At 45.5% G+C, this 13473-nt stretch overlaps 1 protein-coding gene across 2 annotated transcripts in view; it reads left to right on the top strand.

Annotated features, from left to right (window-relative positions):
- Positions 1-13473, top strand: part of TANGO2 (transport and golgi organization 2 homolog) — a 285769-nt gene that overhangs the window by 95412 nt on the left and 176884 nt on the right. For both annotated transcript variants that reach the window (XM_075341767.1, XM_075341766.1), the window contains exon 2: positions 9658-9795. In XM_075341767.1, the coding sequence (XP_075197882.1) occupies positions 9740-9795 (56 nt within the window). In that variant the 5' untranslated portion in view covers positions 9658-9739. The remainder of the gene's footprint in view (positions 1-9657; positions 9796-13473) is intronic.

Genomic DNA, 13473 nt, shown 5'->3' with positions numbered 1-13473 from the left:
ATTATACTTGGAGTCTCTCGCGTGGCTGTAAAACCACTTCCTGGCTGTTCATTACCTTCATACATATTCACTGCTTCCACCAGCAGTCCTATCATCTGTGATCGATTGCGGTCAGACCGCGAACCCACCCTGTTTACAGCGTGTCTAACTGCTTGGAATCAGACACACTGTCTGCATGTCTATAATGACCTGTCCAGTCCCGATTTTAATACCAAGCCATGATAAAGCTGACAGCTGGGGGCTGGTATTCTCAGACTGGGAAGGCCCATGGTTATTGTGCCTCTCACAGCCTAAAAATAGCTGCCTATAGCCTCCCAGAATTGTCACATCCTTTAGATAAGACAATGAGCATTTTACTTTGCTCATCCCAATTGGTGTGGTGACAATGGGGGTAATATAAGAGGTTAATGACAGCTCACAGCTGACACTAAGCCCTAGTTTAGTAATGGGAGGTGTCTGAGACCCCCACTCCTTTACTAATCTGTAAATGAAAAGAAATAAATACAAGCACTGAAAAAATAATTTATTTGAAACAAAATACTAAAAACCCACCCTCTTACCCCCTTTTTTTAACCTCCAAAACGGCCAGGAACGACGTAATCCACACGAGGTCCCATGAAGATTCCGGCTCTGCTACACTAGCCACAGAACATGACCGCCTGCTGCAGCTGCAGTCAGAGACTGACTTAGCGGCAGCTGTGAGCAGTGACGTCACTGAGTTTATGTTCCCACGGGGCCCCACCTGTGACCGCAGGTAAACTAACCTCAGGTGACCTCATTGAACTCAGTGACCTCACCTCAGGTGAACTCCAACCTGCATCTCCTGGCAGAAAATTGTTTTTTTTTGCCAAGAGATGCAGATTTGATGCTGAAATTTATACACCATATTCCTGCACCAAATCTGCATCTTCTGGCAAAGAAAACACTTCAAAACACAATGCGCTTTTGATGCGGTATTGATGTGATTTTTTTTTGCCAGGAGATGCAGATTTGGTGCAGGAATATGGTGTTTAAATTTCAGCACTAAATCTGCATCTCTTGGCAAAAAAAAGTGTTTTTCTGCCAGGAGATACAGGTCTGTAAACTCGGTTCACCTGAGGTGGCGTCACTGAGTTCAAAGAGTTTACCTGCGGTCACAGGTGGGCTACAGTGGGAACCTCCAGCTGTGACCGCAGATAAACCGAATCATGTTACTGCTCACAGCTGAGGCTCAGTCAGTGTCTGCCTGAAGCCACAGCTTGTGATCATGTTTTCTAATTTGCCCATGCACTGTGACTTCAGTATGAAGCAGTCATGATTGTCGTGGGACCTCGTGTGGGTTACGTTGGAATTGGGTGTTTGGTGTTAAGAAATTGAAGAAAGAGGGTTTTTTTTATATTTTATATTAAATAAAAGATTTTTCAGTGTTGGTGTATATTTCTTTTCACTTATAGTATTAGTAATGGGGGGTTCTGATAGACCCTCCCCCGTTACTAATCTAGGATTTAGTGACAGCTGTGAGCTGACATTAATCCCTTTTATTACCCTGATTGCCTTCCTCCGGTGGCAATCGGGATGAGCCAGGTAAAGTGCTGGGATTGTGACATCTAATGGATGCAAGAATTTTGGACAGCTGCTGCCTTCTTTTTTTAGGCTGGGGAGGGCAATAACCATGGGTCTCGCCAGCCTGAGAATACCAGCTGTCTGCTTTTTCATGGCTGAGTATCAAAATTGGGGGGGGAAACTGCATGCCGTTTTTTAAAATTATTTATTTAATTATTTTTTTGTTTTAAAAGTTGCATGGGGTCCATCCTATTTTGATACAAAGCCAAGATAAGCACACAGCGGGGGGCTACATCCTGTAATTGTATGCTTTATATGCACTCAGTATCACAATATTGTGGAACCCTACACCAATTTTTTTATTTATTTTTACACCACTATAGACAATCAGTGTGTGGCACGCGGTCTGACTGCAGTCAATCAAAGATGATGGGACTGCCACAGGGAAGCAGTGAATATGTATGAAGGTAATGAGTGGACACGGAAGTAGTGTAAGGCTGGGGCCACATGGGGATTACTGCGATCACCTCGCATGACACTTGGCTCACGCTGGCAGTACAGCAGAGCCGAGTGTCATGCAAGTGTCCCTACGACTGAGGTCCGACCATGCGATCGGACCTCAGCTGCTGGGGGCGGGCCAGCTCTGAGGAGGGGCGGGCTAGCGCTGAGGAGGGGAGGAAGGGTTTTCTCTCCCTCCTACGTAGCTGGCTATTGCCATTCTTGCACTGCACTCTCGGTACACATGTGTACTGCGAGTGCAGTGCGATTTTTCTCTCGCCCCATACACTTGCATGGGTGCGAGATAAAGAGTCTTGCATTACACCTGCAGCATGCTGCGATTGTTTTCTCGGTCCGATTAGGGCTGAGAAAATAATCGCTCATGGGTGCTGACACACAGGCTAATATTGGTCTTAGTGGAATGCGTTTTTTATTTTTTTTTTATCGCACTCCACTCGCACCGATTTTCATGCCGTGTCGCTTAGGCCTAACAGCAGCAGAGGAGACTTGGTAAGTATAATGAGCCTTCTCTAATCCCCCTAGCCCTTTCTACCACCATTTTAAAGTACAATATTCAGGTACCCAAAGGCTTATATGGGGATCAGCGTCTGGCTAGATTTCCGGAATTCTGGTCCTGAATCATTTTTTTTTCTCATTATAAAAAAAAATCCATTTGGATCTGCTAGGAAATTTTAAACTGAAGTACATAAGAATAATGATTAGAATTATTAAAAGGTACTTGTCATTAGATTTTTATATTCCAAACAATTGCCATCTATATAAAGGCGCTGTAACGTTGACTACAGTAATACTTTTATAAATCTCGGTTTATGCTTTAGAGTAACATTGCAGTGTGGTGAGCACTGGTCTTTGCTTTGCTGCCCCTCTTCCCTGTTTTCTGTCTTGGGGAATGATGATACTAGATCTCAAGTGGGTGAGGCAGATCACTGAAAGAAGTGTGATCCGTCAATCAGTGACAGCAGGTACGCTGGGAATAGTGAAGAGAGGCAGCATAACTTTAAGTGCAGTGCTCGTGTTCTAGTAGCTCATTTGTATAACTACTTAACAATAAATTTTCCTAAATGATAAAAACCCATGTTCCTAAAACAACATTATGGATATAATCAGCATTACAGCACCAAACGTGGGTATGTCCATGTGGAATCTGTGATATGTGATCTGTCATCCGTGATTGCACATGGACGTATACTTACCTGTCCCCGTTCTTGCTGTCACTGGTGCTGAACTCTTCAGCTTTGCTGTGTTTCTGACCCTGCTGCAGCTACTTCCGGGTCAGCTGTGCCTGCATATATGAATATGCATGACCATAACGAGCCAGCTCTGAAGCAGCAGCCAGCAAAGGTCGGAGACAGCGTCGCTGGAGAAGGTGAGTATAAAATGCTTTTTATTTTCAGTATCCGTGTTTTTATAGTACGTGTTTCACGGATCACACCATAGTGTGGTACGTGGGACATCAATGATGCCAGAAAAAAACGGATATGTCTCCGTGTGTAGCACACGAACTCGCGTGTACGCCCACGGAGACATGGTCAGTGAAAAATCACTGATGTGTGCACTGACCCATTGATTTTAATGGGTCTGCTTATGTCCGAGATTCTGGTACGTATAAAAACTAGTACATGCGTACAAAAATCACTGACGTGTGAAACAGGCCTTACAAAGTTGGTATTAGTTTGGGGTATAAAAATCTGATGACAGGTTCCCCTTCAATTAAATATTTAGTATGAAATTCACCTTTGATTTCAGAGAACCCCTTTAAAGGGAACCAACCACCAGGATTTTGCAATATGAAGTTAAGGCAGGGCCATACTGGCACTAGGATGCTGAATCCAGGCATACCTTTTATTGAAAGATCGGATGCTTGATTGCTGAAATATCTTAAATCAAAGTTGCAGAAATGAACTGCACTTTGATTGACATGTGCATTGGGGACGGGCCTTTGTGGGTTGGGTCCTCGGTGTATATTCCTCCTCCTGCATCCTCTATGGCATGCCCCCTTTTCTTTTTTTAAATATCGCACCACGCTGCCATTGCAACTGTTGGCGGTGCTGGTGTGCCGCCCCCGCGTCAGCAGCCGGGCTGCTCGGATCCGGATTCCCGGTGGCTCGAGGGGTGTCCGGACCCGGGGGGTCGTGCGGCCACTCCAAAAAAAGGGATATTTACAGGGGATGGTGTATTTGAGAGTTCGTGACGCCACCCGTGATGTGTGGTAAGGTGGAGTACCACCGCTGCAGCTGGGAGTACCCGGTGGCGATGGAGTGGGAAGCCAGGTGTTTAACCCCTCCACGGGTACGGGGGAATGCCTCGGGACTCGGTGAGGGTGACTGGGATGTACCGTTGGGGAGGTAAGGGTCACTTGCGTACTCACTCAGTCCAATAACGCTGACACCGACAACTTTAGTAAACCAAAGCGCTGCACACCGCTGCCGCTGAGGGGGAGAACGTTTGGGTCCCATTCCTGCTGGTGTTGCCTGTTGATCTGTGACCTTTCCTTTGGCACTTTGTTCTCTTCTGGTTGGTACCTATAGGCTGAAACTAATCGGGTCCCGCTCCCCAGTATAACTAACTCAGGGAGATTGCTCTCAGGGTTCACGCTTGGGATTTTCTGGACCGTATGTGTGGAAAGTCCTATCCCCCTCGTTGCGCTAGTACTCCAATTTTGGAGTGAGTGGAGAGCGGATCTTGAAGGCTCCGTTCTCGTTGGGTAAATTGTCAGGTTGCCTGAAGCTACTCCCTGACCTGGGGTCCACGTACCCCGTCGTGCACTGGTCCCAGCACGGTGATGGTACAAGGCCGCCGGCTATCCTCCATGACAATACTGTGTCCCTTGTCACAATCCCCTGCGACCGGGGTCCAGCTCCTTCCAGGCCCAGACCAACGTCTGCTACCTAGTACTTCCAAGGAGCCCGGCTTCTGACCTCCTCTCTCTTTCACCTCCAACTCTACACTCTCCTCTTCTCAGACTGACTGACTCCTGACACTCCTGACCTCCCCTTAACCAACCCCCCACTTGGACGACCCTATTCCACTCAGGCCGTCCACTGGTGTGTCTGGTGGGTGTGGTGCAGAGTGCTCCTAGGATTTCGATTAGCTGATTTTTGGCAACACCATTAGTTAGGGGACCCGTAACCAAGGAGGAGGAGGATATTGCACATAAGTGCAGATTGCACAATACCCTGTGTCGACTTGATAGGCCAGGGCGTCACACTGGCGCATTGCCACAGTACTAATGTCTTCATTAAAATGGCCCCGGAGTCCGTGCATGAGTGTACTGCAATTCCATTGCCATTTTATTGACGACATTGCGGAGAAGACCATGAGTGGCAGGGGCGCATGTGCAGATGTAAAAAAAAATCTGCGCATGGTCCGATGCGGCTCATAGTCTTCTCCACAGTGTCTTCAATAAAATGGCACCGGAGATTGTGGTACCCGCATGCACGGACTCCAGCACAATTTTAATGAAAACATCATTATTGTGGCAATGTGCACGCTCTGCCAACAGCAGCAATGGTGGCGCAATATTTAAATAAAGAAAAGGGGGAAAGCCATAGAGGACGCAGGAGGAGGAATATACACTGAGGACCTGACCCACAAAGGCCCGCATCGCTGTATACATCAATCAATGTGCTGTGCATTTCTGGAATTTGATTACAGATATTTCAGGAATAAAGCATCCGATCTTTCAACAAAGGGTATGCCTGGATTCAGGATCCTAGTGCTAGTATGGCCCTGCCTTTACCTCATATAGCAAAATGTTGGTGGTTGGTTCCCTTTAAATAAACATCTGGTGATTGGCCCACAGCTCCGCTGTATCTGTGAAATGGCAAAAAATGGTAGTTTCTTGCTAAGGCACTAAGAAGAAGGAAGCACAGGAAGTTTGTATTTGTCGCTGGAGATATTTTTCTGTATTCCCACGGCTTTGATCCCAATGGCAGATCCTAAGATTTGTTTCGGGTGTTCCTTTTGCCTCTTTAGTATCTGTACTTTGGGGAAGTCTTTTATCTGTAGCACCGATTGACTTCTGTATGTTTCCAGTTGTGAGCTGAAGGTGAAGACAAATTTAGACGCCAGCAGCGTAAAGTATTTTCATATAATTTATAGGAATTTGGAACTCTGGAATACGACTTTCTTACCTTGTGGGAGGGCCTATAAACACCTATGATGCCAGTTAAGAGCTTAAATAAAGGGAAAGGTCATGCTGAGGCTTGGTTTTAGGAGACATTGCTATTAATCTTGCTGAATGCTGGCTCCAAGAAATATCCTGCTGGTTCTTCGATTAGACTGAGCGGATTCTTACTTCAACATTATTTGGTCTTCACAGCTATGACGGGGAGATGTGCCTGCGCCTTGTTGGTGTCTGGCTGTGACTAGGCTCTTCCCGCACCTGCCGTCATGTTTCTGCTGGACGCAGAGGTCTTGCTCTCTACTCATTTCATCCACTGTGTTATAAGCCTCCGAAACCCTCAGCTTGTAAGTCTGCAATGTTATTCGACAGCTACTGCAGGTGGCAGGACGCTCAATTGCAAAAAGCTGTGTCCTTGTCTGTGTCCCTAACTCACTTTTTTATCTTTGTGAAAGCGGAGGAACAGAAAGCCTTTCCATGTAGGACCATAATTACTAAGCCTAGGTTGTTATTTAATCAATTCCTGATTACAAAGAAGTGCATTGTGGCTGCAAATTGAACATCTTTCAGTGTATATAATTTGAAGACCATTCTCCTCTACCCTAAGTGACCTATTATTACATTTTAATGGGTTTCTGTGATGTAAATATTGCTTTTTCCATTTCATTTTTCTCTCTCTCCCCTTTTTGTCTGTAATTTTCAGTATCTAGAATCTGCCATGAAGTACATGCCCTTCACTTTTAACATGGGCATCTGTTCCCCAAGTGTATATCTGTTTAAATCTGGCAAGTGTAATATTAATTTCCCACGATGAATACTTGGTGTATTTTGTATAATACTTATTTCTGTGTGCAAAAAAAAAAATCAGTTTACAATTCCAGCAAAGTGGATGGGAGTCATATAAATTTCATGCACACTGTGCTTTTTATTAGGCTAGGTTCACATTTCCGTTGTTTTGCATCAGTCACATGCGTTGCTTGCCGCATGTGACTGATGTGTTGTACAACGGATGACAAAGAACAGAAATCATTGTCGGACTCCGTTGTGTGCGGGGGCGGAGTGCGAGGGGACGGAGCCGAGCGGGGCCGTGGCACTGAGGACGTATCTTGGATACCAGCGTACACCGCTTAGCGCTGGCTCCCTGCACATGTAACCACTGTAAATATCGGGTAACTAACCAAAGCGCATTGCTTGGTTACCCGATGTGTATCCTGGTTACGGGGGTAGGGAGCCAGAGAGAGCATGTGCAGCAAAATCCTACGGATTGCGCTGCTCAAAAAACGTTACAGGCTGCGTTGCTCCCACCCGGCGGTCAGTTAAAAAAAGACTGACCGCGACGCAGCGGATGCAACGCAGCATCATCAGTCGCAATCCGTCACTAATAGAAGTCTATGGGGAAAAACTGGATTCCTGCAAAATATTTTACAGGATACCGTAGTTCCTCAAGGCGACGGATTGTGACTGATGCAAAACAACGGAAGTGTGAACCTAGCCTTACGCTGCAGAAACTGAGCTGCGGTCCACGTCTTGATGTAAATATGCATTTTTTGTTGACTTTCCTCATAGACTTGAATGAGATAATGAAATTCCACAGATATGCATACATGCTTTTTTTTATATATATCACTTTATCAATAAAGTTTTCTGAAAGCAAAGTAACACGAAGTATGGAAAAGCAGTTTTATATAAATCAGGAGAGATCAAAAATAGATAAAAACTGCAACTGAAAAAACACTAAAAATGCATGTACAAAAAAGTGATATAATTTAGCTAATTGGGGAAGAAGTCCTGCAGAAAATCTGCAACATCAAAAAATCAAATACTCATCCTTGGAAACTAGCCTAATGCGAGTTGCATGCCGCGCTTGTTCCCACTGTCTGGCATATATGCTCAGAAGACATACAGTCATAGACAAAAGTTTTGAGACTGACACAAATTTTGTTTTTCATTTAGTCTGGAGTTATAATTGACATTTCATAAGTTCCTAAATTTTTTTAAAGGGGTTATCCGGCTTATTTTGCTCATTTTTTTTATTTCACTATTGGGCTACATAGGGGCATGTAGGTTGATAGCAACTGCCTATCTTTCCTGCTGTCAGCCCCTCTCCCCGTGTCAGAGCAGTCATGTGACCGCTCCTGCCGGGATTTTGCTACTTCCTGTGATGTCACGTCGACAGGAGCAGGGCCTTTATTGACGGACATCACAGCCGACGTCAAGTTATCGCCATGCTGCTTAGTGGGGCAGGTACAGTGCATCGGAGTCCCCACCCCTTTCCCCTGAACCCTCCCAGACATTCCATAGTGCAGTGGTCTCAAAGACGCGGCCTGCCTTCAGGCCCACAGCCCCCTTGATGATCGCTGCCTGTGTTGGGGGCTGTGCAGTCAGCGCTTTATTTCAGATGACAGATTTCCGGGCGCTGCGCAAATACGAGCTCTCTATACAGCTACTCCAGTGATCAGCCGCCGGCCAATCAGAGGCTAGCAGCTGATCATTGGAGTAGCCTTATAGAGAGCTCGTCCCTGCACAGCACCCGGAAATCTGTCATCTGATGATACAAAGCTCTGTCATCGCCTGCACCCGAAGCATTTATCAAGGGGGCTGCGGGCCAAAAGAAGCAGGAAACAGTGTATAAGAGAACCAGTGACAGCCGTGCAGGGGCTAGAAATAGATCTCACTGGAGTGTCTGCTCATATCATGCAGTGACCAAAACCTGTTCTTTGTTTCACGACCGACATGTCCAAGCACCTGCAATACTCAACTGAGTACCCAAGCACCCCGATGCTCGTTCGAGTACCGAGCAGTGCCAAGCATGCTCGCCCATCACTAATGACAAACCATTTATGTGGTCTTGTTGGCCATAGTTGCTCAGTGGTTTGCACTGTTGTCTTGCTGCACAAGGGTCCTGACATCATATCCGACCATGAGCATAATCTGGATGGAGTTTAACACACAGATATTTCAGTTGGCTTCTCATAAAATCATCCTAATTGTGTTTGACCAATTATATTATGAGCGCTATTGGAGACAGGGACTGGTCACAGTAGTGAAAATATCTTTATGGCACTGCTGATTACATTGGTCCTGTGCATACTTGTCGTGATCGTGCATGTTCATGATAAAATATAAAATCTTAACAAAATATGTTATTTTTGATGTACCAATTTCAGTCTTCCCATCTTTCTTAGAATTTATTATTGAACTACCAGTGTCAATTATGCAAAAGTACAATATTAAATTCCCATTTAAGTGACATTTGAAGCGGTATGAATGTGTTGGCGTGATCTAGATAAACGCAGTTCATTAAGACAAATGTGCCTTTAGTGTCCTGTTGGGTTTAAAATTGAGTGCTGCTAATGGGAACAGTGGGAAATTTAAACCTCGGCTTCCAGTGGTAGGTGGTAATGTTTAAAAATGAAAGTATTGCAGTATTTATTACTTTATTTTTGCATATTTCATTCTTATTTTGTCTGCAGGCAACTGAGCAATCATCTATGAAACAGTGATCAGACCGTGCAGTGACACATTAAGACATCTGTGTCCAACTAGAAACGCCTCATGTGCATCATTTTTTTCAAGTTTGATCCCCGTCCAGTCTCCAAAAATGCTTACAGGTACATAAATCTTTCAGCAGAGGCACCAAAATGCTATGTAGAAATGATTTGTGATTTGTTGGGTGCTATGGTGTTCTGTGCCAAATATTCCTCCCGACCTCCCATGAAGAGTATTATATTGTCTGTGAAAAGATGAGTACTTGGTTGTCTGTTTCCTATTTTTATACCCTAAACACCTCCTGGGACTGCAATTGTCTGTATAATGGCTCTACTACTACCGTGTTTTTCCAAACATAAGACACTGTCTTATTTTTTTGCCCCCCAAAAAAGCACTAGGGCTTATTTTTGGAGGAGGTCTTATTCTTGGAGAAACACGGTTGGGGATAAGTTTACCCCCCAAAAAAGCAGACCCCCCCACTTCCCAGGAGACTCATACTCACCAGACCAGGACTTCTGCGTGGTTCCCAGGTCCTCCTGTGATCTCCGGTCGGTGCTGCACGCCGTCCTACCCTGCTGCTAGCTGACACGCTGACACACACAGCAGATCGCAGCCACACACAGCAGATCACACACACAGCAGATCACACACAGCAGATCGCAGATATACACAGCAGATCACACACAGCAAATCGCAGGCACACACAGCCGATCACAGATACACACATCCGATCGCAGGCACACACAGCCGATCACAGATACACACATCCGATCGCAGGCACACACACACAGCAGATATACACAGCAGATTACACACAGCAGATCGCAGGCACACACAGCCATCACAGATACACACATCCGATCGCAGGCACACACAGCCGATCACAGATACACACAGCCGATCGCAGGCATACACAGCCGATCGCAGGCACACACAGCCGATCGCAGGCACACACAGCCAATCGCAGGAACACACAGCCGATCGCAGGCACACACAGCCATCACAGATACACACATCCGATCGCAGGCACACACAGCCGATCACAGATACACACAGCCGATCGCAGGCACACACAGCCGATCGCAGGCACACACAGCCGATCGCAGGCACACACAGCCGATCACAGGCACACACAGCCGATCACAGATACACACATCCGATCACAGGCACACACAGCCGATCATAGATACACACAGCCGAACGCAGACATACACAGTCGATCGCAGAAAAACACAGCCGATCGCAGGCACACACAGCCGATCACAGATACACACATCCGATCGCAGGCACCCACAGCTGATCACAGATACACACATCCGATCACAGGCACACACAGCCGATCACAGATACACACATCCGATCACAGGCACACACAGCCGATCACAGATACACACAGCCGAACGCAGACATACACAGCCGATCGCAGAAAAACACAGCCGATCGCAGGCACACACACAGCCGATTGCAGACACACACAGCAGATCACACACATCACATCACATCCAGCACTTACGGCAGCAGGGAATGAAGCAAGTCACGTGTCCGGCCGCAGGTCCTGTTCGTTGCGCTTCACTGCCCTGCCTCTCAGGATTCTCCCGGCGAGAAGAGATCGGTGTCGCTAGATGAGGTGAGTGTGTATGCGATCCGATGTGTGTGCGATCCGATGTGTGTGCGATCCGATGTTTGTGTGTGTGATTTGATGTTTGCGTGTGATCCGATGTTTGTGTGTGCGATCTGATTGTGTGTGCGATCTGACTGTGTGTGAGATCCGATGTTTGTGTGTGAGATCTGGTGTGTGAGTGTGTGTGTGAGAGAGATCTGGTGAGTGCGGGTGTGTGATTACTGCAGGTCCTGCCGCTCAGTGTCGGGTGAGTGTAATTGCCGGGTGCCGCTGTGTATAATGAAGTGTCCTGTAGTATCTGTAACTTTTTTAGCTGCAGGGACACTTCATTATTGATCCGCGACTAGGGCTTATTTTCGGGGGAGAGCTTATATTTAAGCCTTTCTCCGAAAATGCTGAAAATCCCTGCTAGGGCTTATTTTTGGGGGAGGTCTTATTTTTGGAAAAACACGGTATATAGGATAATAAGGGTCACAGTGGACACACTTGTCTTGTTCCTTTATACAAGGAAAAGGTATGTGACAAAAAGCCAGGTGTCCATATAATAATATATTAATATATTGATTCATTTATCTAGCAATATTAATTCCACAGCGCTTTACATACATTGGCAACTCTTTCCCCATTGGGGCTCACAATCTATATTCCCTATCATGTATGTTTTTGGAGTGTAGGAGGAAATATAGAAAAAGCAACCAGAGTGGGGAACCCCAAAACACGTTTATCAAGTACTACACAGGGATAACGAATAGATATAGCAAACTGTGATTAAAACTTAACCTTTAATAAACCCTTAAAAACCGAGTGTAAACAAATTGTAACCAACACTCAAGGTGATTAAAAACCATACAAAATATGTAAAGCATACACAGAAGTCATGTTCATATGACATATAGTCACTCAGAAAACACCTATAGGTATGCCAAACAAAGTACATGATTCAAGGATATACGACCACTGATAGGACCATCTATTTTCATACCCAGTGGGGAGAAAACAATGACAATGGGACAGGTATAATTACCATACAGATATAAATAGGGTCCTACAACAAAGGTGGGCATAAGGAGACCACACTCAAAAATAAAATGCAAAATGGATTGTCACCCTATGGGGGGCGTTGCACACTACGACATCGCAGGTGCGCGATCTCTGTGTGGTCAAATCGAAATTGACGCACATCCGGCGTCACAGTCGATATCATAGTGTGCAAATCCTTTTTGATACGATTAACGAGCGCAAAAGCGTCGTTATCATATCATCGGTGTAGGGTCCGAGATTTCCATAATGCAGGTGCAGCAACAGGTACGATGTAGTTCCTCGATCCTGCAGCAACACACATCGCTGTGTGTGAAGCCGCAGGAGCGAGGAACATCTCCTACCTGCGTCCCGGCTGCAATGCGGAAGGAAGGAGGTGGGAGGGATGTTTACATCCTGCTCATCTCCGCCCCTCCGCTGCTATTGGCCGCCTGCTGTGTGACGCCGCACAACCCTCCCCCCTTAGAAAGGAGGCGGATCGCCGGCCAAAGCGACATCGCATGTGTATTGCAAATATAAAAATGGCTATTTTTTGAGTCTATACATTATGTTAAACTAGAACATATTGATTAGTCAGACAGACGAAGTGTACATGGTTACAAAATCTTGTATATACTTAAGGATTTCTGTGTGTTTGTCTTGAATATACAGACAAACAATATATCCATTTACCTAGCTCAAATACCTGATGTGTATTCTTGGGAGACTTGAATGCTGTGGGTTTATTACCCCATTGTCTGATGTGTGGTGTATCTCTGGTTCATCTATGCCCAATGACTGGCCATCAAAGGGCATGGATCAATAAGACTACAACACATTAACTTTAAGGCTTGTAATATTGTTCAAGCCTTTTTTAAGATCAGCTGAAGTATAGCACAGACAGAAGCTCGTGTTACCTGCACCGTGAGACGTCCGGTCAGTGATGTCCAGGAGTCTCTGTCTATGTCATGCTTCTCTGACTTCCAGACAGATGATGTCCAAAGCTCCTTGGTGATGTAAGTATATTTAACTGTACTTAACCTTTGTATGTTGATTATACAAAAGTGTACGCAATATCATATTTTTCCTTTAAGTTTGTATTTCATATTAACCTTTATAATAAAATTACTTATTTGCCTTCTTTAAAGCCGTATCTGAACCT

This window comes from Anomaloglossus baeobatrachus, chromosome 1 (genome assembly GCF_048569485.1).
Source record: "Anomaloglossus baeobatrachus isolate aAnoBae1 chromosome 1, aAnoBae1.hap1, whole genome shotgun sequence".
Classification (NCBI taxonomy): Eukaryota; Metazoa; Chordata; class Amphibia; order Anura; family Aromobatidae; genus Anomaloglossus; species Anomaloglossus baeobatrachus.
This window is presented reverse-complemented; position numbering and strand designations above follow the sequence as displayed.